At 42.6% G+C, this 25,954-nt stretch overlaps 1 protein-coding gene across 5 annotated transcripts in view; it reads left to right on the forward strand.

Annotated features, from left to right (window-relative positions):
• Positions 1-25,954, forward strand: part of PUS10 (pseudouridine synthase 10) — a 58,135-nt gene that overhangs the window by 24,743 nt on the left and 7,438 nt on the right. For all 5 annotated transcript variants that reach the window (XM_029072229.2, XM_007672041.3, XM_029072224.2 and 2 more), the window contains 11 exons: positions 8,201-8,235; positions 13,598-13,709; positions 16,127-16,188; positions 18,383-18,428; positions 19,779-19,843; positions 21,296-21,381; positions 22,208-22,333; positions 23,913-23,969; positions 24,829-24,905; positions 25,008-25,063; positions 25,166-25,283. In XM_029072229.2, the coding sequence (XP_028928062.1) occupies positions 8,201-8,235; positions 13,598-13,709; positions 16,127-16,188; positions 18,383-18,428; positions 19,779-19,843; positions 21,296-21,381; positions 22,208-22,333; positions 23,913-23,969; positions 24,829-24,905; positions 25,008-25,063; positions 25,166-25,283 (840 nt within the window). The remainder of the gene's footprint in view (positions 1-8,200; positions 8,236-13,597; positions 13,710-16,126; positions 16,189-18,382; positions 18,429-19,778; positions 19,844-21,295; positions 21,382-22,207; positions 22,334-23,912; positions 23,970-24,828; positions 24,906-25,007; positions 25,064-25,165; positions 25,284-25,954) is intronic.

A 25,954-nucleotide genomic window follows, 5' to 3' on the forward strand; every position in this document is an offset into this window, starting at 1 on the left:
TAAAGAGATTGTCAACCTCTCTTCTGCTCTTGTATTAAGATGTCCTGGAACTTAAATTATTTCTTACATCATTGACATAGCATTGTTTACACTGTCACCGAAATACCCACTAGCAACCGCTGGTTGATGATTTTTAGTAGAATTTGGGACACAGACATCCTGTGAATTATTGTAGAAATCCTCTCTGGGAAAGGAAAAGCATATAGGTTCAAGCCAGCCAGACTGTATAAATCATTTATTTGACTGTGTTGAATTTTAAATTTGTACTCTTCAGTCAGCACACTCTCTCATTCAAATATGTATTCAGGGCACTTCTCCTGGATAGCATTTTTATTTGTGATTTCACCTGGGTTATTATGCAAACAAGATTACGATATACTTTGTGTATCTTGTGAGGGGCTTTTAATCATGTACATTATACGTACAGTATAATGAATCAGACTGAGGGAGAGCAGATAATATTCCATCAGATCTCAAGCATTTTTCTCCTTTGATTGTGATATGCCATGGACATCAGTTAGTTTATTGTGCATCTTGGGTAAAGTGGTATGCCGGCTTGTTCATTCCTTCATATTTCTCATCTGAAGTGGTTAGTTTAGAAAAATATATATTATTTCAGGTAAGAAATATATATTATTTCAGCTAAGAACTTAGTGTTGAAATCTCTGTTGCATATCAATATCTGAGTGTGGATTTTTTGTTGGTTTTTTTTTTTCACTTAGACACTGTACTTCCTCTTTTAATTTTTTCTTATTGGAAAAGTTTAAAAAAGGCATTTCAGTTCAGAATTTTCATTTATTTAATTCAATGAATCACTTAAATACCATATTAAATTGCTTTTTGGTTTTAAATTTGGAGAGATTTCCAACTCTGTAACTACCGCAATAGAGTTTCTATTTTAATTATAGTTTTGTCTTTAAGTGAATAGAGGAATGGGGAAGGAGAGTAAAGCAGCCAAAGTGGATTTACCATAGAGTTTGATTACCGCATTTTGTAGCCATTAGAAAGCTATGAATCTCTTGTAACAAATCATGTTTGGAGGAGGGATCCTGAAGGGGAGCGGTGAAAGGTTGAAATTTAGAAATAGTGAATTTTAGCGTTCTGATTCAATATCACTCTTTTTTTTTCTTTTTGGATAGAGATCTCTCTCTATTGATGATTTGGTAATTCGGCATGCCAAAGGTTAGTAGTGAGCTGTATATAGCTCATCGGACTGTATCATTCTCCAGAAATTAGCTTGAAATTCCCCTTACAAAAGTTTTGACATTAGAACTCGTCTCTTCAAAACTCTTCCTAAGAACTGTTCCTATGGTGCTTTTTTGAGTACCACATCAAGATGTTTTTGTAGTCACAGTCTTGATGTTGCTGAGATGTAAATTGGGCAGGATCGCTCAGATTCACAGATCTAGTAATGCCTTTGTTGTTGAAATTCTGGTCTCTCTTCATGGTGGCCATTGGGAGAAAGGATTGGAATTTAGGTTGCTTTAGGCTTCTTTTGCCATTTAATAGTCAGTTATAATTATTATTATGGTATTTTTAAGCACTTACTTTGTGCCAGGCACTGTATTAAATGCTGGAATGGATACAAGTAAATCAGGATGGACACAGTCCCTGTCCCACGTGGTGCTCACAGTCTCAGTCCCCATTTTACAGATGAGGTAACTGAGGCACATTCATTCATTCAATCATATTTATTGAACGCTTACTATGTGCAGAGCACTGTACTAAGCGCTTGGAAAGTACAGTTCTGCAACAAAGTGAAGTGACTTGCTTGAGGTCACAGCAGACAAGTGGCAGAGCCGGGATTAGAACCCATGACCTCCTGACTTCTAAGCCCAGGCTCTATCCACTATGTCATGCTGCTTCTCTTAAGTCATAAGTCAGTTGACTGAATCCCCTCGTACCTAGAACCTGATGCTTTTTGATATACTGATTGTGTTTGTAGCTAAAAAGGAGACATTCTTGGGACAGAGGAGAGGGCAAAAGGAACAAAAGCAAAGAGGTGGAGGGAAGAGAGGAGTAGGGTTGAGTAAGAGTTCAAAATAGATAAAAATATTGCTGTTAGCAATGAAAATAGAATGGAAGAATTTTGGTTAAAGTTTGCAGTGTTGCTCCAATTATGAATAATAATTGCAGTAACAAGACTGAAATCATGAGCCTGTTTTCCAAGTTTCATGCCATCCCGGAGGATAAATCACTTTGGCTGAGATGCTTCTCCTCTGGTCTTCACCACAGAAATTCTTAACCAGTGGGGGAATGAACACTGGATTTAGTATTCTACGAGGGTGGTGGGGCTAACTTAAACCAGTTAGGTCTGTACCTTGTGCAAGTCACTTGACTTCTCTGGGCCTCAGTTACCTCATCTGTAAAGTGGAGATTAAGACTGTGAGCCCCATGTGGGATAGGGACTTCGTCAAACCCGATTTGCTTGTATCCACCCCAGGTCTTAGTATAGTGCCTGACACATAGTAAGAGCTTAACAAATACCACAATTATTATTATTATAAGTCCTGGGGACAAGAGTCATGAGGCTCAGGAGGAAGTGTCTCTTTGTTTTACTTCCTACAAGAAACAAGGTGCTGGAAAATGGCGGGGGAAACGGTACCCAGTATGCTTAGTTTAAAGCTCTTCCACATCTTACGAATCTCACAAAACCTTGGGAGATTTTACTAGAACGGGATCTCGGGCTTAAAGAGGTCACGACACCTATCATAGGTCCTTAGGTTTTTCCGAGCAAAGACCAAGTAATAAGTGGATTTCTAAGGGTAAGTTGACTTTTGGTAAGAAATGATTCTGCCTTAAAAGATTGGAACCCATTACAGTCAGAATTCTCACAATGAGATTTCTCCCTTTTTCACCAGATCAGCCCACCACTTACACACTTGATCCTTGTAATCTGAGGCCAAATGAAAGGCAGTTCCTTACGGTGGAATATGAGATGCTAAATGAGTAATAAACTTTACTCACCATCTCAGACCCATTCTTTTCTAGACCCTGAGTCCTTTGATGTCGAGAAATATTCTTCGAATGATTCCGAGTGTGACAGCAAATTCTCTTATCAAGGATTCTAAGGGAGGCCATTCCTTAGCATCATCCGCAAAGCCTGGCACTTCAGAAAGATTCCTGTCCCTTCACTTTTTCCAGCTGTGAAACTTCTTTTTGAAAGTTCATTACTTTGTCTCGCAGTGGGAAAGTTCACATTTTGGATGCCGGCGTGATAATTGAGATGATCCAGCAAAAGGAAGGCTTCACTGAGTCTGCTGGTTTTGTGAGCCATCCCTGGGCCCAGCCCAGACTGACCTGACTATTCTTTTTTTTCCCCCCACAGTTATGAGTCAGACCTTCCTCACATTTTGATGGCCATCAAGGCTTTGTGTGGTCTGTGCACACCTGGAGGCCAGCAAATGACTGTAGAGGGGTTTTGCTTGATTACTGAATGGCATTGTTTGACTCAAAGCAATGTGGAATTCAACTGGCCAATTTACCATTGACCACCCTCTGAGGGTGAATAATCAGAGTGAATATGGTTGTGTTCTGCTTCCAGTGTTTTAACAGCAGATATAAAGCCAGACCCTTCCAATTCCTGCAGCTGTTCCATCGGCACATACTCCCACATAGAATTTCCCCTTGGGCTTATTTCAGATACAACTTCCAGATCTGTGTAAACATCATCACCTGAAATGCTGATATGTAGTGACAGAATTGGACAAAAAAGTTTCCTTTAAACTCATAATGCACCCACATATGGGATCATTAATTCACCTGTCAACTAGATCATCAGAGAGGGAAGCGTTGCTTCATCTTGGACTGTAAATTCATTTTGTCTGTCTTTTCCCTGATCCGTCAACGTATTTCTATTGCCTCCCACCCCGCAGCCCCACCTGATAACTGAATACTTCAGCACCCAAAGAAGTCAGTTAATTACATGTAAAATGACCAAAAAAGGATGATTAGTTTGCCACCATTTCTCGAAGAGCTTTTTGATTTCTGAGATTTATCATTTGCTTTCAAAACAGACACCTGTAAAGGTGGTGTATCTGTCACATACCTAAAATCAGAATTCCTGTTGAAATGGACATTTTTTTGGTTTCTCCTCCATCACTATGGAAAAGAAGCCCTTCTCCCTTATATGGGAGTGGTGGTCACGGAAAAACCCTGTACCTTGCCGTCCTGAGCCCCACTGCCACTAAAACACTGAACTTGGCTGGAGCATTGCAGGACGGCTGAACTTGGATGGAGCATTGCAAGGCCTGGTGTGTTGCAGGGGGCTTTGAGGACATGGCTATAAGAGGAAAAGATGGAGAAACTGGGGTAAAGAGGAACAAAGAATGGGGAAAGACTGGGAGAGGGAAAGGGAAAAGAGAGGAGAGTGAAAGGGAAAATAAAGGGGTCATGAGAAGGGGGGAAAATGGTGCGGAGAGGATGGGAGGGAAGAGGAAGTGAAGAAGTACTTACCCGCCACCGTCACACAGTTTCCTACTCCTCCGCTGCCTCCGCAGCTGCCATTATTATCACAGCTGCGGCCAGTGATTCAGGGCTGGGAAGCATCATGGTGACTGTGAGACGTGGGGTTCGTTGCGATGCGGTGGCATGGAATCCCTACCACCACCTCAGTCTGGGTGGACCGGAGGCGAAATGGGTTTGCAATTCATTCTGTTTGGAACCGACCAGTGCCAGAGCCAAGTGAGGGCAGGAAGGACCCTACTGGGGCCAGGCCTGAGCCTGTGAACTGCCAACGGAGGTCAGGTAGGGCCATCATCTTGCCTCCACTACAGGGCAAACTACCTGCCCTGCCCAAAAGGTTGGGCCAGTTTCATAATAATAATAATAATGACAGTACTTGTAGTTTTTAAGTGCTTACTAAGTTCCAAGTACTGTACTGAGTGCTGGGGTAGATATAAGATAATCAGGTCTCACATGGGGCTCACAGTAGGAGGAAGAACAGGGGGATGATGATCCTCCAAATCCCCATGGAGTTGATGCTATAATAATAATAATAATTTTTATGGTATTTGTTAAGCGCCTACTATGTGCCAGGCAATCACTGGGGTGGATACAAGCAAATTGGGTTGGACACAGTCCTTGTCCTGAGTGGACCTCAATCTCAACCCCTATTTTATAGATGAGGGAACTGAGGCCCAGAGAAATGAAGTGATTTGCCCAAGGTCACACATCAGACAAGTGACAGAGCTGGGATTAGAACCCACGACCTCCTGACTCCCAGGCCCGTGCTCTATTATGCGAGGCTATTAGTTTCAGTCTCTTGCAGAAGGCCCTTGGTTGTTGGAGTGGTGTTCTAGCCCCTCCCTGATATTGCACAGAGAAGTTCTATCCCCTGCAAGAAGCCCTATCCCACAGCATCCCAAACCTCCATTTGGTCTTCAGGGTCCATAGAAGGGGTCCTAGTGACGGAGTTTGTCCTCTCCCACTGGATGGTACTACCGGAGAAAACCATCCTGCTCCACCCTGAGGGTGTAGAGCGGGCAGGAGTTGCCATCACAGCATCGGAATATAGGGGCGTCTCATTCAAAATCCAGAGATAGATTTTGTGCTAATTTTCGACATGGCCTAAAAGTTATATGCAGTCATTGTAGGGAAATCAGTTCCCTCCCCATCCCACCTCCACTTGGGAGAGTACAATATAACAATAAATGGATACATTCCATTTTACTCTCCCAAGTGCTTAGTGCAGTGCTCTGCCCACAGTAAGCGCTCAATAATTCCCACCGACTGTCTAATAGAGCGAGAAGAGACAGGGACTTAAAATAGAGCCTCGAGAGACCCACAGGTAGAGAGTGGGAAACCAAGGAAAAGCCAGCAAAAGAAACTGAGAAGGAGCAACCAGAGGTAAGAAGAGAAGCAAGAGAAAACTGTGCCAGGAGTTGCCAGGAGAAGGGAGTGGTCCACAGTCTCAATTGCAGCCAATAAGTTGAGGAAAATTAGGGTAGATTCCATTAGAGAAGCAGTGTAGCTTAATGGAAAGAGCACAGCTTGGGAATCAGAGGTCATGGGTTCTAATCCTGGCTCCGCCACTTGTCAGCTGTGTGACCTTGGGCTAGTCACTTAACTTTCTCTGTGCCTCAGTTACCTCATCTGCAAAATGGGGATTAATAATAATAATAATAATAATGTTGGTATTTGTTAAGCGCTTACTATGTGCCGAGCACTGTTCTAAGCACTGGGGTAGACACAGGGGAATCAGGTTGTCCCACATGGGGCTCACAGTCTTAATCCCCATTTTACAGATGAGGTAACTGAGGCACCGAGAAGTTAAGTGACTTGCCCAAAGTCACACAGCTGACAAGTGGCGGAGCCGGGATTTGAACCCATGACCTCTGACTCCAAAGCCCGTGCTCTTTCCACTGAGCCACGCTGCTTCTCAATGACTGTGGATTATGGATTATGACTGTGAGCCCCACGTGGGACAACCTGATTACATTGTATTCCCCCCAGCACTTAGAACAGTACTTGGCACATAGTAAGCACTTAACAAATACCATTATTATTATTAAATGCACCTTGTTAATTTGAACCAGAGTATAATGTACACTGTAACCAAACTGGAAGAAGACATGGCCAGTGAGGACCTACATTCTTACTACTGTGGCTATTTGTAGCCCATCTTAAGGTGGAAATTTTGTAGTTTTTACCATAAGGTGGTAGGTAGTCTGGAATGGAACTTAATTCCATTTGTCCTCTAGACTGTAAACTTACTGTGGGCAGAGAATGTGTCTGTTATATTGTTATACTGTACTCTTCCAAGCACTTAGTACAGTGCTCTGCACACAGTAATCACTCAGTAGATACGATCAATTGGTATCTGACAATGTCTATGTTGTGTAACATTCTCCACAATCATTCAGGGACCGGTAGTGATAAATGGTATTTAGAGCATTTGTAGAAGTCAGTGACTTAGAAAAATTAAATGTAGTTAGGCAATTTGAAGTAAGTTTAGTCTAGTTAAGTTATTTGAGTAGGCTCGGTGAAGGCCACTTGTGGTTAGAGTGAAAAGGTGCAAGTAAATCTAGTCATAACAGTGTGTTTTGAATGTGAATTTGAATATGAAACCTGCAGCTTCTACCCGTCGTATACCAAGAGCATATAGGAGCCTTCCAAAAGTCTGTCTGAATGCAACTGAGATTAAAGCTTTTCTGGAACTCTCTCTGGAATGTAATTAATAAGATCTGTATAACAGTTTACAATACAATAAGTGCTTATTTTGACATTTTGGTCCGTGTGGAAAGCAGGAAAATTTCTGTATCAGGAAAATGCTACAACTGAAACAGAAAAATATCTGGGCTTATATTTTTATCATTATACAAAGATATTGTTTTTCCGTTTTATTCCTAATTTAGCTTGAAGCACTATTGGCTTCCCATGAAACTGTGCTCATCGCTATCATACAGTAGTAGGGCTTGTTGATGTTTGTGTGTGTTGTGGTTGCCGTTCTAAATATATCTATACATATTATGCAGACATTCACACAAAATGCTAATTAGATTATAATTGATCCACTGGCATGGATCAATTTTTAAGATAAAATGGAAGGCCAGTATACCAAATCATTAAAAATTAAACCCCTAAAGCTGAATCATTGACATATTACTACAAGAGGCAGACCTTTGATAGCTCAATCATCAGAGACACCCAGAGTGTCCTCCCTTGTGGTTTAGGTCAGAGAACTCATCATTCAGTGGAGCAGAAAAGATATTCCCAATATGAAGCCAGGCTTAGGTCCGCCAGGTCTCCGGTCCTTCTTAATGTCTCAGGGCAGACAAACTTGGTATCCAGATACTTGCCTTATGGAGATGAAACTCTCCAGTGGCTTGTGTCTTTGGAGCATAACTACTTGCTTACTTTGGGACTCTCCCACCAGCCCCCCGAAAAACAGAAAAATACATTAAGAAGAAACGTGTGATGACCCTTTGTTGAAAGGAACTCTCATGCAACATAAGTGGGAAATTTGTAGGAGAGAGGGGATACCCCTGTTCAATTCTTGGCCCGCAGCAGGCAGTGATGCTTTTTCTAGTTTTAAATGAGGTCATCGTACTGATCTTAATTCAAATTCCTCTCCTGAGAAGGGGAGTTTTATTAGCAGATTGGTGAGGCATTTGATCTGCGAATGATGAAGTTGAAACTTAATTTCACTATTTTTTTTCCCCTTTTCCTTTTCTTTCTGGATGTGACTAATTGCCTACAGCATGCTGCATGGTTGCTGGTAAAACAGGAAATGGGGTGAGTAATTTCTGTAGGGAATTTTTACAACCTTTGAAATACAAACTACTTACCTGGTTTTTAAAGGACTTTTACTATATTTCTTTTTTCAGGTGGCTTTATTTGCCACACTAGCTAAATTGAATGAAAAGAGAAAGTTGTGATCAACCGACTTCCCAAGGCATCTGTTTCAAATCTGCTTCTTTGCACAAAGGAACATATTCACAATGAAGAACCATTAGAGCAGGTTGAATTTTCATGTTGCTTTAGCCTAAGAGGAAATAGATATTACACATAATCTAAGCAATGTCATTATGGAATTACTTGGACCAGTGTGATTTTGTTTTCACTGTTTATAGAATTCAAAGAATCCTTGCAAATACTAAAATTTCAAACAAAAAAAACCCTTAAAGATCTCTGTAATATATTTCACTTGAGCTCACTTCTATTACTTTTTTTGAGATGTGGGAGTAGGGTGATTACTGTGCTTGGTTTTTTTTTTTTTTAAAAAAAAAGAATGATGGTTTAAGAACAGGAAAATGAGTTGGGTTCTACAACACATGAAAGCAAAAAGGGAACATTCTCACTTGATATTTTAAAAAAAGAGAGAAGTTCAAAGAGTTCAAGGTTATTTTGCTTTCTGTTCATTCTGCCCCTAGATGAAATTGAATCCTAGATTGCACGAGCTCCAATCTTAGAGGAGCAGACCATAGCTCACTTAAATGGACTGCTGAAGAGAATTCTGAAATTAAGTTCATTGCTTTTTCTAAGCAACATCAATGAACAATATGACCCTGCTTCTCCAAATCACCCCGGTACTTCAAACTGGCAATCAACCTGAAGAAACCCGAGTTACGGCCCGGTGTTAACCAGGAAAGCCCACAGTGGTAGAGTGTCCACCCATGCTTGGTCAGGCAGAGTAGAAAAGCCAAAAGGCAGTGGATCCTATGAGCGACTGCTAAGGCAGGGCAGTGGTGAAAGCAGGTTTCCTGTGAAGCTGCAGGTCCACTGTAATAGTGTTCCAACTCTCTATGTGACTGGGGGGAGCTTTTTAAGCAACAAAGCACCATACTTAAAATCGAATGGCCAAGCAGGTTACTTCAGGAACTCACGGCTTGGCTGATGAGCAGAGCATGAGGTGAGGATGGTGATAGATAGCAGGGCAGCCACCCAACCAGCTCCTGGGATACATGCAAGCAGGGTGGGGAAAGCACACTTGAGAAACAACACAGTGAAACCCAATCGCTAGCGGAGCAGTAGAATAGTAGGCACTTGGGAGTCGGCGGAAGCCGTGGCAAAACCCACTTGAAAAACGACACAGTGAAACGCCATCTCAAGCGCTACAGTATAATAGTAGACACTGGAGAGATGGCAGCGGCCTTTTAGCCAGGCTGCTGCGCAGCAATCGGAAGAAGGGGTGCTCTTTTTTGAGCAAATACTTCAGAAAGGTGGGGATACTGAGATGCAGATCGTAAAAGAGGGTAAGATCTTCCTTTGCAAACACTTCATTGCAGTAAAATAAGAATAATAATAATAATAATGGTATTTGTTAAACGCTTACTATATGCCAAGCACTGTTCTAAACTCTGGGGTAGATACAAGGTAATCAGGTTGTCCCATGTGGGGCTCACAGTCTTTATCCCCATTTTACAGATGAGGTAACTGAGGCACAGAGAAGTTAAGTGACTTGCCCAAAGTCACACAGCTGATATGTGGCAGAGCTGGGATTAGAACCCACGACTTCTGACTCCCAAACCCGTGCTCTTGCCACCAAGCCACTCGGCTTCTGTAGGCACATGGTGAAGAGTGGATCGTCGGGTACATTTTGGCCTTTTCAGCCACACCCACATACACCAGTCAGATCTCAATCTAAGAAGAATCGACATCAAATGTGAGGGACAGCTAGATCTTTTTCTTTATAAAGAAAAAGGTCATTATACAGTGAACCCAGTTTCAACATTTCCAACAGTGAGCTGCCAAAAAGAGAACTTCAAAATACAGCGAAAGGTCCGATGCCCGGAGCATCCTGCCATGCTGGTTCTTCATTGGTCCTTTCAGGGGAAAGTCAGGACTAATACGTTCCATTTCCTCCTCGGATTTAAGTGACACCAAGCTCTTACCTTTTGTGGTTTCAAATTTCTTATCTCTAAAACGGAACCAACAGTAATTGCGTTTGAATACTTTCACATCCTCACATGAACTGTTCAAAGAGCAGTTTATAGAGCTAGATCAGGTTTTGATCTCATGCTTGCCCCTAAATCCAAAATCAGATGCTTGGTTCTGGTCAGCATCCAGCCTCTGGAAAAGACTGGAAGGTTTTTTCATCTGTCTTCCGAGTCAGAAAGTTTAGTAAATGGGAACTTGATTTGTTATGTGCCAGAAATAGGATCCCAGTATTTTCAGTTTAAGGGCTGCCAGTTCCGCTCAGCCTGTAGTTGGAGGAAAAGTGAAGTGTTCATCCCTCCTTCAGCCCCATGGCACTTAAGTACACATCCCTGATTTATTTATTTATATTATCTCCCCCTCTAGACTGTCAGCTCCTTGTGGGCAGGGAACGTGTCTTCCAACTCCTTTGTATTGTACTCTCCCAAGTGCTTAGTACAGCGCTCTGTACACAGTAAGCACTCAATAAATCCATTGATTGATCGAAAAACTTTCTGATAGTCTCATTGGAATGAATTGAAAGTTTCAGGCCAGTTTTGGCGACAAGTATTCAATATACCAACCAAGCCATTGATGGTCTTAATAGAAAGAAAGGTCAAAAAAAAGGACTGGAGACTGAAACTGGAATTCATTAGTAGAGCATTAGGGCATGTTAATATGGCAGAGTGAGTTATTTTGCATTGCTCAGTTGTGCTTTTGCCTGTTTGTTTAAAAAGAATATGGTAATCTAGCCTGCAGAATGTCCCTTTGGAATTTTCATGATCATTGCATTTCCTTATTAAAAATATGACTATCAACAGTATTTACTGAGTGTTCCGCTGTCTGCAGAGCACAGTACATAGCACCTTGGGCAGATTCAAAAGAAGTAAAAGGTGCAAACCCTGTGATTATCTGGTGCGCACAACTCAATAAGACAGAAGTTGACAAACGTACCGTACTTGAGAGAAGAAAAGCAGCATGGCTTACTGGAAAGACCACAGGTGTAGGAGTCAGAGGACCTGGGTCCAATCCCAACTCTGCCCCTTGCCTCCTGTGTTAACTTCTCTGTGCCACAGTTTCCTCATATGTAAAATGCCTTTTCAGTACCTTTTCCTTCCTCCTAGAGTGTGAGCCCAATGTGGGATATGGACTATGTCCGTCCTGATCATCTTGTTTCTACCGTAGTGCTTAATACATTGCTTGGCACATAGCAAGCCCTTAACAACAACCACAGTTATTTGAACACTATAAATAATTCATAGAGAAACTTAAGTTCTGAGGAGGTGGACGAGATGAGGTGATTGGGAAGAAGGTAGGGAAATTAACCAGAGTATGCCTCTTGGAGGAAATAACTTTTGGGGAAGGTATTAAAGAATTGGAAGGATTTGGTTTGAAGCTGATAAGGAATGTAGTTCCAGGCAAGAATAAAGGTGCAAGCATTAGATCGAAGGAAGGAGAATTGAAACAGCAGGACTTTTAGGGGCTATGAGTGGGAAGAGTGTCCATCAGGACATGCTTGACATATAAATAATCTCTGTCTAGATGAACAGTGTTAACATGTACAAAGCTTTTGTTGGCATATCTGTTCGTTTGATAATGTGACTTACAATCTAAAGACCTAGTACAAGTGAAGTTATTTGTGATGAATCCATATAGAATCTACAGTATTTCAGATTAGCAAAGAGGATGGATTGATCACTCATCTGGGCATGTATAGCCATATTAATTTAAGCCCAGTATTTGAATTTTAATAGGTTGCAGTAATTTGGTTTTAACCTGGAGAGACATGAAGCTGACCCTGAAACTCTGTTTTTGAAGAAAAATATTGGGAAATGTGTGAGGTGTTTTGTATAGCCACTATTTTTCCCAATTGGATTGGGAGTGTTTTTTTCCTTTTTAGATTCCCTTTTAGATTTGGTAATTATTGAAATAGTGGCTCTCATTATTCAGTTTAATTCAGATTAACCACATTTACTTATTAGCTAATTCTATATATTAGTGGAGGCTTAAGAGACTCTTTCAGTCTTTTAGAATTATATTGCAATGGTTATTGGAGTCATTTCTCTTAATTTCTGTTGATGGAATGAGGTTATTTGAAGGACTGACTCACAAATAGATCTTCTGACCTCTTTTATTTAAAGCAGTCTAGCAAGTAGCCACAGGCAGATTTGAATTAAATAATGATTTGGATGACTCTGGTTTATTAACTTGGTGAATTAATAATTCTATGGCAGACAGAACCCTGAAGGCCATCTTATGACATTTTAAATTTCACACAATTACTATTCTGAATAATGCAGTGTTCGTGAAGCACTTAATCATTCCATCAGTGATATTTATTGAACGCTTATTGTATGCAGAACCCTGTACTAAGGGCTTCAGAGAGTACAATATAGCAGAGTTGATAGAAATGTTCCCTGTCCACAGTGATCATTTTTCACCTTACATTTACACTGGCTTACACATCAGAAAGTTACAATTTTAAAGTTTAGATATTTCTCCTCTTTGTTAGATAGGTTTTAAAGAAAAATAGAGACCACTTTTTGCTTTTATTTTCATTGAAATTCCCCAAAGCAACTATCACTTCTCAGTCAATGAGTCCATCCCCAACAATTGTAGGGCAGACGTGCCCTGTCAGGAGAGTCATATTTTAAGGCAGAATTCACAGCTTCTGGGCTACAGCAGTGCTGGCAGAAAATGGAGGATGAATGGTTCACTGATTGGCGTAAGTCTAAGTCTTGCCAGTTGGTGAAAGGGTGGCCTGAGCTCTTGTGCTTCAGAAACGTGAGGCAGAGCAGATTGTCAGGCAGAAATGGTGGAAGAGGGTTCCCCTGAAGCTGCTTTTTTTGCCGCCCAGTTCCTTCCATTGCTTCTTGCAGGCCATTGGAAAGAGGGGGTGGAACATTGCCATTCCCCTTCCTCCCTCCTCTACTACTTTCAGTCCCTAGGAATTGCTTCGGGTGGGAAAAGGCATGATGGGAAGGGTGGCCCCGAAACAACCACCCTTCCTATCTTCATGGTGGCTCTGGTGACAGTTTCTATTCCAGTGCTATAAAATGTGGAATTTTCCTTCTTTTGACACCTGACCATTTTGGGTGGTTGGTGTATTGGCTTTTTTTTTTTTTTTTCGATCATTGGATTGCTACTCTCTCTACTTTGTAAAACCATTCGATAATTTGGGTTTTAAATGTGTGTTTATATCTGGAATCTCATGTGATTCATTTGTTTTTGTATTATTCAGGAAACAAGGACTGTTACTGGAAAGAGATGGTGTAATTCAGCTTAAAGAAGCCTACAAATGGATTACTCATCCCCTGTTTTCAGAGGAGCTGGGTGTACCTGTTGATGGAAAAGTATTGCTTTGAATACAGAAATGCTGATTTCTTTAGCATGCTTTCTTTTCTGATCGTATTGTAACTTTGAACAGTTCTATCTGGCAGAAGGAGAATTTTCCTAAACATTTTACTGAAAGAGCATCAGGTTTTTCCAGTGTTACATTTTTTCAGTGTCCCCTCCCCCTTCCCCAAAAACCTTAAAGTCATTTTCAAAGGACAGTTGTGATCAGCTAGATGCCTTCTCAGCTTTCCACAAACACATTGGGCACCTTTATATTTCCATGAAACTATTGGTTGTGGCGATGTTTCAGATTGGAGTTGTCAATTCAGAGGTGGGGTGGTGAAAGCTGTAGGCCCAGAGTTGTAGTTCCCCAAAATGTTATGGCACCTTCAATGATTTTGTTTTTATATTAAACATGTACAAATGAAGATGCAAGTTAGGAGCAGTTTGCAAACCACATGCCTCCACTTTTCCCAACTTCCAATGACTTCCAGAAGGGAGGACAAGGGAAGTGTGTTGGGCCTGGAAGGTGAGTTGGGTAAACCCCCAACCAGAAAGGGTCTAGGCTCTGCATCCCCAAATCCCTTCTTATCCTCACAAAAATAGTTTTTAGTGGCAATAATATGATGCAGAGGGGGCAAGGAAATATTCAGTAACTTTAAAGAGAGTTGGGTCCATCTATGCCAGGCCTTGAGGTAAAAACAAAGAAATTTTAATAGTAATTCAGATTTGGATTGCAAACCGCTATAGATCATTGAGGATTATGGTGGCGGCATTCTGGCCAGCTGCACTTGTCAGCAGATACCCCGACCACTGCGCAGGTTGACAGGATGGCAGCCATATTTAACTCCATTCTGCAGAAGAGTACTGGGTCCCATTGAGTAATCCACCCAGCTTCCTCAGGCGCTAGGAAAATCCCAACTTTGCATTCACTTAATGGTTGTCCTTTTGGTAAGTTCCTATTTCTGTCCTGACTTTCTAAACTCAGGCCTGAATACTTGGAGAATTTGAACTAAGGAGGTCTGATTGAATATTACACAGTATACCATTCTTTCTTAATTGTCTCTTCCTGACTCTGAGTTGACGGAAGTTTGCAGTCCAGTGAGCTGGTTATGTAGTAGATCAGTAAGAGAATAGAATCGAATCAATAGATCAATAATAGCATTAAAAAAAAAAAGGTCCAAAATATGTCACTTCTTTATGTGGTAATTTTTCTTTCAAAATTTACCCATCAAGAAAATAGTGGTGATAATACCTCCCTTTGTCAGCCTTTGGGACTTTTGGGAGGGAAGCCGAGCTGACAAACGTGCAAGCGTTCATCGAGGTAGCTACCGTATGAACTTAGCAAGAATGTCGTTCACTAGAAACGCCTTTTAATGCAACAGATGTTTCTGACCATCCAACGGTTGTCTTGCCACTCGCGGGGGAAGGAGGGCTAGGAAGAGAACAGTGGCCCCGAGTAGCTTCAAGGAAGAATGAGGAGCGTGCAGGTGGGGCAGATTGAGCAATGGGAAGTCTTGGGATGGATAAAAGAGCTTGGCGAAAGCTCAGTAGAAAAAACCCTCCCCTCTCTTCCCTTCCTTCATCATCATCTCCTGACTTTTAACAGGGCCCCTAGCTCATTACATTCTACTGTTACCTCAGTGTGTTCCAGTGCTTTACCTCTAAATCCACCCACCAAAAAAATGGAATGGGAACGCAATCTCCAAAATGACACAGGAGCGCTGGATGATTCAAGCAGAATGATCATTTTCTGTAATCTCAATTTCCCGTGTCATTATTCTGTTGTAGCAGTACGGCAGTAGCAGATTTATGTGTAGCAGATGTTGGTGATAAAAGCCTAGAAGAGGGATACTCATCCTTATGGCTTCAGATGTCCCCAATACATCTGAAATTTTCATTCCTTACTCAACTAAACATTTCACCTAAGAAATGTTGAGGTTTTACCTTCTTAAATGAGAATATACGTTACTGGGAATCAGTGGACTGCAAACTTCGAAAAACTGCAAGAAAGAATCCTTCCATAAAACATAATCCAAACAACTTTAATGTTAAAGTTTAGGTTATTGGTCTTGGTAAGAGTAAAATTAAAAAGAGAAATTATTAGTTTCTTTCACTTATTTTTCTCTTCTGATGACAAAACTCCTCATCCACCACCCCATCTATTTTGTGTAGCTTGGAACAATATGTGAGATAGAGAGTTGCTTTTCGTTTCTCAAGACTCCCTGTCACTGTGAAGTTTGCAAGCTGAAAAGAAGTAGTTCTTTTGAATTGCATCTGAGCAAGCTGCTGGGTGTTGTAGAAATGTTTCCAGTTTTCCCTTTAATTCTGTTTTGGAACCAGTATTTGAGACTATTCTATTTCTATTTTTAATCTCACATTGATATATGGTAGTTTCCTTTTGCTAATTTTTAAACTGTCTTTTATGATTTAGAGCCCGTTTGAAGTGTGTGTGATTTTTGCTCACCCTGAAACAGATGAGGATTGCCACTTCCTGTAAGTTGCCATGTAAACAAGACGATAGTCATCTTAATATTGTGTAACTCAGTCCATGTTTTAAAGTTTAATGAAAACACAACATTTGCTTGTTGCTACCTATTTGCTGTAGAGCTCCAGCTTTAAACCCCAAAGACAAGGGGAACAAACTGGTTTTTGAGTCATTCGGGGAGAGCATGAAAGTGTGGCCCCCAGGGTCAGTAGGTTTGGCATCCCCCGCATTAGACCAGTACTGAACATGGTTCTAAAGCCACCCTTTGCAACATTTTGCTCTCCAGCCAGTGGCCCCTGACCTGGATACATTGCCCTCATCTGCCACTATCGTATGTATAAATGTAGTGTTAGCTGTAAAAAGCCGTGAGCGGGGGCGTCTTGGCTGAAGAGGAGGCACTTAGCAGAGGCCAGTGGCGCAAGTATCTGGGCCGGGGAAGCTCCTCTTCCACAGGCGTCACTTGTGTCTTTCAGCCCTCAAACTTCCAGGTGAGCCTGGGGGTCTCCCAAGGCCAATGAGTCTGGCCACCGGCCCCCCAGACCAGTATATCTATGGTAGAAGTTCTGGGACACTTAAGTAGAAACGAAAACAGATGTCCATGGGGAGCTGCCACAGATCTCCAGTTTCAACCCGTTAAACTCTAAATGATCTGCTTCTGCCGAAGGAGTGTGGGTGAGAATAATCCAAATCATAATTCATACTGGAATGGCATTCTGGTACACAGCAACAACAGCTCCACCCTTCCCCATATCGGACATCCACAGGGCTCCTTCTGCCTCAGAGACATTTGGACCATGAGCCCCAGGGCTCTCCTTGCCACCAGCCTTTTGATTTTAATCTGATAGACCCATAGACAAGTCAGCATCCGACCCTGCCACTTAACCACCCGCTTATTAATAATATTCTATACTATACAATACTATATGTATTACTATATTACCGCTATCACGTTATTGTTAATTGTTCTCAGTGCTGCCACCTACCTCTCTGATTTCATGATGTCCTTCCATCCCCCTCCTCTCATCTGCCCCTCCCAATCCTCACCTTCCCTCCCACCCCTCCCGCCCAGCTCTTGCCCACACTCTCCTCTGCCTCCTCCCCTCCCCCACCCTAGAATCGTAGAATCTGTTGCTGAATTGTACATTCCAAGTGCTTAGTACAGTGCTATGCACATAGTAAGCGCTCAATAAATGCTATTGAATGAATGAAGTGTGTACAGCCAGAACCCATGGAGGTGCAGGAGAACGTGTATCTACGTGAGGTGGAGGAAGGAAGTTTTTCAGAAAAACCTGCTCTCCTTGCTCTCCTTCTGGTACCTCCAAGCAACTGTTCATAGCATCCCAGCTCTGATCTCCCAAGATTGACATTATTGAGGAGTCCTACCTTCTTTTCCCTATCCCAAAGTCAGGTGCAAACCCAGACAGTCAAGACAGTTTGAGTTTCTTTCTCCTCTTCGTAGAATAAGAATATTAATACAGCAGTCCCACCTGTCTGTCAACAAAATGCAGTTCTTTGATGAATAGAAAAAATTAGAGACAAAACTCCATCATACAAACAATCATTTGCCCTGATCCCTCTCCTCTTGTGGCTGTGAGTGTCCTTCCTGCATGGTCCCTGCCCAGGACTCTCAATCTGCTCTATTGGTGCAAACAGACCACTAGCAGAGCTGAGCAGGGATGGGACCCCCATAGCTCTGGAGGAAGGGGAACCAAGGTAGCAAAGAGACATTGAACCAAAAGATGGAAATGAGTCCCCACGATTTCAGAAGAAACAGCAACATTGGTTCTTGAGGTAAAAATGGAGGACCAGAACAAATGGGTGGGATCTACAGCTGGAGTAAGACCCACAGACTTGAGAGAACCAAGAGCCACATCTCTGGGAGGAGAGGTCCGGGAAAATCATCCAAGTCTTTGGCGAGTAGTGTGAGGATTAATTGGACTTGCCATGTTTGAAGATGGGCTTTTGGAGAGATATAGCACCGAGACCTGCCAGGGTTCCCCGGAGAAGAGAGGCTCTGAAAGTTGAGGAATAGGCAAAGGGCTTTGCTGAGAAAGACTGGAAGGTTTTGCTGGGACCCAAATGACCAAAAAAAACCCACATTTACCAGTGAGGCTTGCCTACCCTGTTTTTTGTATCCTATAATTTTGTGGTATTAATAGAAACAAAAACTGGACATGAAGACTTGGCTGTTTTGTGTTTTAGGGTTACCGTATGCCCAGACTGTTTCAAGCCAACCAAAAATAAACAGGTAGGACTCCTTCTGGCTACTTTCAGTTTATTCTTGTGTGATCTGAATATGCATCCTAACTACTAGAAGAAAGAAAATGTTCTTGGCATTTGGTAGCCACCTTGTACCTTTTACTCTGGGTCATTTTTCTTTCTCAAAATATTCTCATTTTCTTACTTGCTTTGTCTCTTGACTCACTGTGTCTTGACTGTGAATGCACATAGAGGAGAAATACAAGACCAAGCCACCATTGTTTGGGTGATTCCCCAAAAGTCATTAAATGAAGGCTTGCCGCCTCAGTGTCATTTCAATTATCCATTCCCAGAAATATCATTTTTGAGCCTTGTCCAAAAATTACATCATCTAGGAAAGCCCAGGGTTGATGAATCAACCTCATTCCAGTGGCTGTGCTAGCACCCATTTTCTAGAGGCTTGTGATTTTGGGATTCTTCCTGACAACTTATTTCATCTAAGAAATCCCTCTGTTGTGACGACCAATTTCTAGCTCCGCCTTCTAACAACTCTTCCATAAAAACCAGTCTGCATGTAAGGGCTGGACAGTGGAGAGAAGGAGAGGACCTACTGTGGAGTGGAAGTTTGCTTCACGCCATCTGGTGGCCCAGCTACCTTGCTGGCTGGTTTTGCTGTCGACTCGCCTATTTTTGCATCACTACTTTCACACCATCTATTTTTGCTGTTCCATGATGTAGTTTACAGTCAGGTATACGTTAAGGATTTAGGAACTGCTGGTCTTTCAAGGGATTTGCAGAGAGCTAGATTGAGAGAAAGAGGAAACTCAAGATGGTAGTTCAGACCGTGGCCTGGGCTGAGACTTCTAGTTGAAGCTCGGTCGAGCACTAGGTGTAACCTGGGCCACATCCCACTTCCTCTCCCCTTTTCCTTACTCTTCCCCTTCCCATTCCCTTTCCCACTCACTTTTCCTTCACTTCTCCCTCCCATCGCCATCGTCTGACAGGGTGGGAGACCCTCCAGGTTTGGGGGAATGAGCCTGGGACTTCAACATTTAGGGCTTTGAAATATCATTTCCCCACCTGACTGGCTATTTTTAAACAAAATAGGAATTGGCCTTAGCTGCCATTTAATCAGCACAGGAGATCTGCCCAGTTCAACCGGCCTAGTAAAGGTGGTTCATCTTGTAAATGTGAGCAAAAACTCAGGTTAATGTGGCTTTAGAGAACTGGTGGCAGAATCATGTCAAAATGACTTGATTTCTCCCTAATGAGGCTGTTACGGATTTCTCATTTTTTTATTAGACAAATATGATCTAATTTCCCTAGCCACATCCTCTGTTCCACCTCTGTTTCTGTGACTCAGTAATAACATTTATTTTATTTTTATTTTACTGTGTAGTCTGTGTTCACTAGAATGGCAGTCGTGAAGGCCCTAGAGAAGATCAAAGAAAAGGATTTCCGCAAGTAATTATAAACCTACATTAAATCTGTTCGTTTCTTAGTATTGCCATCTCCTCCAAAGAATTCAGATGGGGAGAAAAAAAATCACAAGAGCTCTACAAAAAGTCCTGCTATTGTGTGAAATTTAATCTGGATCAAAATGTTATCAGAGCTCTCATTCAAGGCTCCTATGCCGCCCTCTAGAAAAAGATTACAAACAAAGAAATTGGGAAGGCATAAATTTAAGTTTAAGATAGCGCCAGGATACTTTCAGACTGAGGTAAATTTTCCCGACTGAAGGTTTTTATTATGTCTTAGAGATTGATTCCAGTTGTCAATCTGTGTGAACCGCATTTCCCCTAGTCTGGACGTCTGAAAGCCTCTCCCCGGGGAGAGGTAGAAACCACATTAACTTTCTCCGGCTTCTAGATTGCTGTTCATTTGGGTATCTGAAAGGCAGGAAAATAGAGAAGGAGAAAGGCAGAGGACCGCTCTCGCCAAGTCTTTCTTGCCAGTAAAGTGACGGCTGTTCTGGGGGCTGCTAGATGGGGGACAAAGAGGAAGGAAATGGCTTGTGAGGCTGGGAGTTGTTGATTCTGTGGGGAGGGGAAGAGGGTAAAATGCCACCTTTCCATCGGCTCCTCTCCCTGTCCCCTACCCAGGTTTGTCATGCTATTACTGTGCTGGCTTCTGTAGTTGCAGGGTTGTGGGGGGAGAGGAAGATGAAGAAAAGGAGGAGGGTGGAAATGTGGAGGAGAAGAAGCAGGCACCCCATCTGGCATGCCAAATTGTGTTCAGTCTGGCCTTGTTCCTTTGCTTTAATTGCTTTAAGTGGAAGGACAGTGGGCCAGCTCTTATGGCCAGCTGGACTTGGTAAAAAGTCCAACTCATCCATCCCCAGTACCAGTTTCCACTGGCTTTCTAACTCTTTGGACTGCGCTGGGTGTCACACCATGGGCCACTCTCAGCCCCAAGAGATTGAAGAAGCAGCTTGGCTTAGTGGATAAAGCACAGGGCCTGGGAGTGAGAAGGACCTGGGTTATAATATCAGCGCTGCCACTTTGTCTGCTGGGCGACCTTGAGCAAATCACTTCACTCCTCTGTGCCATAATTCCCTCATCTGTAAAATGGGGATTAAGTCTGTGGGCCCTATGTGGGACAGGGACTATGTCCAACCTGATAATCCTGTGCCTACCTCAGCACTTAGAACATTGCCTGACATATAGTAAGCAGTTAATGAATACCATAATTATAATTATTATTATTATCATTGTTGTTATTATTATTTGGTCTTCTGAGCTCCTAAATGGTCCCCATTTGGGATAAAAGAGGAAGAGAACGTTTCTTCCAAAGAGATTGAGGTTAGAAGCAGGGAACAGCTCTAGACGAGAACAAACTGTTCTCATTCATTTGGGTGCTGTGGATTCAATATGAGTTGTGGGGGATTCTAACTCATAAAATTTTTCTTTTACACAGGTGGTTTCCTTGTCCACCCAGCCTTCCAAAGGCTGTCTGTACTGCTCTTGAAATTCAGTGTGCTCACAGTGCAGTCTTCGTGGCCGGTAAAAGTATTTAGTTACCATGCTCATTTGGTGACTTAACTGTCCTTTCTAGGAATCTAAATTGTCACCTCCTGTGGTGGCTGTATTGTTATGGTTTTTAAGGTTCTTGTTAGTTAAATTTAAAGCCTTCTGAGAAACAGAGCGTTCTGAAAAAGAATGCACCGAGCTAGAAATAATAAGTAACTGGAACTTTTAGATTAAAAAAATATTGACCCATTGTCTTAGTTATTAGACTTTTTATATTTTGTCAATGCTGGAATGACTAAAAAGTAAACAAAAACTGTACACATTTAAAAAAACCAAAACCTCTCATGTGCTGACTTACCTCCTGAGTTGACTTTACTGGGAATTTTCTTTCTTTCTTCTTTTTGGAAATGAAGTTCTAATCTCTAAATTCAGGGTCTTGGAATGAAAGTATCTCCACAGTCCTGAAATGAGCACACCGTGCTGGATCTGTGAGGCAGAATTCAATACATCCAGTCTGAGGAGATGCATAGGGCTGCGATGATGAGTCTCAAAAAGTCAAAAGCCTATCGTGAATCGCTGTGGGATGATCCATTCCTTAGTGCCATTATGGTGCTGTTCCTTCAGAGCACTAAGCAGCTATCCAGTGCTATTCTGAAAATCCATATTAATAACCTCTCAAGCCACTTTGGCTGAGCTGACGCTAAATTGGCAGCCATGTGGAAGGAAAGTGCCGAGAGCTTTAATCAGTCAGGTACATAAAGCAGTGATTACTTTTGCATCTCCAGTGTTTACCATTAAGTTATCACCCACACCTTCTTCCATCATTTTAACCAGTTAGTAACACATGTTTTGTTGGCAGGGCGGTATAATAAATACTCGAGGAATTTACCACAGACTCCCTGGATAATTGATGGAGAAAGGAAGCTGGAGTCCTCGGTGGAAGAATTGATTTCAGATCATCTGGTGACAATGTTTAAAGCCGAGAGTGAGTGTTCTAATTTCTTCATCCATCAATCAAGCATTCAGTGGTAGTTATTGACACTTTTTGAGAGCAAAGCACAGGTCTAAGCCTTTGGGAGAGTTTTGCGGGAGCAAGGCATGTATCCTTCCCTCAGAGAATACATCTAATGGCACTGAGACCCATGACTAGATTACTTCTTGGAATCAGAGCCAACTACCATACTACCAGTGATCACTTCACTGGCCCCTTTGCTTAGTAGTCTACCAATCCATCAATCAATTGTATTTAGTGAGCACTTACTGTATGCAGGGCACTGTAGTAAGTGCTTGTGAGAGTACAGTGTAATAGAGTTAGTACCACAAAGAGTATGGTTGACTGACCTCGCTGCTCTCCTTCTAGCAGAAATGGTGTTTATCGAGCACACTTTCTGAATGCAGTGCACTGTATGATGTTCCTTGGAGGCAGCAGAAGTTAAAGCATATTCCTTGCCCACAAGGAGCTTACCCTCTGAGACAGGAGAGCCAGACATAGTAATATTGAATATGCCTATATAAATAAGTGCTGAGGATGTACACAAATGAATACACAAAGTGCAAGAGGAAATTGAAAAATAAGGAGGTTAAGTGCCTTGCCAAAGATCAAACAATAGGTCATCGGCAGAACTGGGACTAGAACCCAGGTCCCTTGACTTCCCAGTTTCATGAACCATATTACTGCCTCTCTGCCTTCAAGAACAAGATAGAAGCCCATCTGTCCGAATGGCCGAGAGGCAGCTGGCCTTCCGTCCAGGTATTAATTTTGAATTCTGAGGTTTGATTGATTTAAACATTTTCATTTTCCCTTTGAACCATCAAGAAGTTGTCGTGGGAACAGGGTCTTCAAGATGTGAGAATCTAAGGCCCAGGATATGGATTTATTGGGATCTACTCGGAGCTCAGCTCACTAGGGACATTCAAAAGAAATAAAAAAAGAAAGGGAGTCCTGCCTTCGAGTCCTGCCATCACTCCTCGAATGAGGTGGCACTGTAATGAAAGTGGCAAGGAGACGTAAGATGATACAAGAGAGTGAATTAGTATAAATAATAAATGCCAACAAATCATTAATAGATTAAACAGAGACGTGTATAGGAGCATTGGAGTAGCTGAGGAAATGGGAGCATGGGGAAGGGAGGGTGGGGACTGGTCCAAGAGCGCCTCCCGGAGGAGGAGGGACTTAAGGTCTGGACGTGGCTCCTGACAATGAAATAGCCCCCAACCCTGGGCCCGTGGTGACGGAAGTAACAACCTGAGAACCTCTTAAAAAAAAAACGTATTTTTTTAAAGTTATGAGGAAGTGGAAATGAAGGTTCAGAATAGAATGTCTCTCTGCAACCTATTTCTAGAGGTCCGTGCCCTTCTCTTTAAGAGGAACCAGGAGGGCTGCAGTTTTGATTCTTTGGGCATGAGGAAGATAATGCCTCAGAGGTTTGCCTCAGAGGTTGTCCAAACCCAGGCCCCACCCTTCAGACATCTGCAGGGTGTTGCAACTTGCCATCTTTGAAAAAGGTTTTGTTTGGGTCCCCTAACTTCACTCCACTTTTTTCATTTGTACCTGTTTACTTAAGGTTTCAATTTTTCATCTTCTGGGAGAGAAGATGTTGACGTGCGAACATTAGGAAATGGTAAGTGTGGAGCCCCAGCCCCCTTCAGACACCTGACTGACTACTCTGCTCCCAGAAGAACCACACTACAATAGCTGAAAGAGCATTTGAGGCCTTACACATGAATCAGTGACTATGAAACTGATTCACCTCTAAGAAGCATGCCCTAAATTCTGTCCCTTGGGTTTCCTAACCAAAGTTGTTTCCTGTCAGGACAGTGAACAATTATTGAACTCCTACCAGGATGTAAAGTTTTGTGCCAGTTAACATTGTTTGAGCCATCGGGTTTCCCTTTCTCTGAATCAGTGCACGGCCTTCATTTTCCAGCCTTGCAAAAGTCAGTGGCCCATTTTCTCCAATAAATATCTTAGCCTAAGACATTATCCAGCCCTATCCTGCCTACTCAGTCCTCTTCATACTCAGTCCTCTTCATATTGGTGCCCGAGATCCCAGCAAAATGATCAAAACTGGTAAAGAGGTGTGCTTTCTTGGTGTTCACTCCAGGTACTGTGCTTGCAAGGCTCATCTGTGGCTCTTCCATTTCAGCAGATGTCTAATTAAGGGAGTTGAATGTGATAGGTCGCTCCAGGGCATTGCTGCATCTGACAGAACATGAGCTAATTAACTTTCTTCTTCTTTTATTTTGTAATTAGCCCAGGCATTCACTGGGTCTCTAGGGAAGAAACACTTAGCGGTGTTATTTGCATTTTAGTCAGCCCCCAAAAATCCCATGCTGGGCCCAGGCCCCCCTGAAGTATCTCTCAACTCTCGAGCAGAGTGCGCAACCTATTTTTCACTCCTCTCACCTTTTGCCCTCATCCACACATTAACTGCAGCAACACGTTTCTCTGTTTCATGCCGGGGTGCGGTGGGCGGCCAGGAAGGCCCTTTGCCATCGAGTTGTTGAATCCTCACAGAGTACATTTCACCTCGCAGGAAATGAGGGAACTGCAACAGGTAAAACACTTCCAGCCCCTGAAAAACCATCACATTCCCGGGTCCCCGGAGTTGAGCCGATTTTCCCCGCTAATTGTTTGTATTCTCCCACCCACGCCACAGACGATCAACAGCGCGTCAGATAAAATAAAGGTGCGAGATCTGCAGCTTGTCACCAGGTGAGCACTGGGCTCCTGTCTGGAGACGCCGAGGGCAGACGGGTTGGGCAGGCAGCCCGAGCCCTATGTGAGGGTAAGATTTCTTTCATTGGTTCCACTCAGAGAGGCCATCGCACACATGAAGGAAGGCGAAGAGGAGAAGACCAAGACTTACAGTGCCTTAGTGTGGACGGACAGAGTAATACAGAAGAAAGATATCGAGTTCCTAGATGATACCAAGGTTGTTTAGTTTGTTCAGTTCTGCTTGTTTAAATTTGTTTTTTATGCTTATGAAATAATGAAGGGACGAAGGAAGTCCAGAGAAATGATTAGAGCTGGCCCTTTAAGTCCAGCAGGATAAGGTACTCCTCTAGTCAAAAGCAATCAGTATTCAATCACTAAATCAGGAGTATTTATAGAGCAACTATTACATACACAGCACTGTACTGAGCAGTGGGGAGAATTAGAACATAATGAGAAAGCAGGATTTATGCTTTCAAGAAGTTTACAGTCTAGTTGGGGAGAAAAACGGGTGTCTTTGGGGGCTGCAGTGTTTCCAGTGGGTGCTAGGGTAGACATGGGAAACAGAGCCAGTTAGAGGAGGAAGAGTGTGATCTGGGTCTGGATGGAATGTTGCAGGTAAGGACGTCAGATGCTGTCATCGTCCAAGGGCAGTATTTCCGACAGGCTGCCTCACACCTCTCACCCGCTGGTCTGCTTGATCCAGTGAAAGCTTTTAACTGTGGGGGGGAGTATAACTGATATCTCCTTCCCTGCCCCTCCAGAAATGCTCCTGGAGGGACAGCTCCTCTGTCAGAGACATCCTCCTCCCATCAAAGTCAACGTTTGTCTTGACTTGTTTTTCTCTGTCCCAAAGAGTCAGGGGGTGGCCCAAGCCAAGTGGGAGCCTCT

Source organism: Ornithorhynchus anatinus, chromosome 9, assembly GCF_004115215.2.
Source record: "Ornithorhynchus anatinus isolate Pmale09 chromosome 9, mOrnAna1.pri.v4, whole genome shotgun sequence".
NCBI classification, from domain to species: Eukaryota; Metazoa; Chordata; class Mammalia; order Monotremata; family Ornithorhynchidae; genus Ornithorhynchus; species Ornithorhynchus anatinus.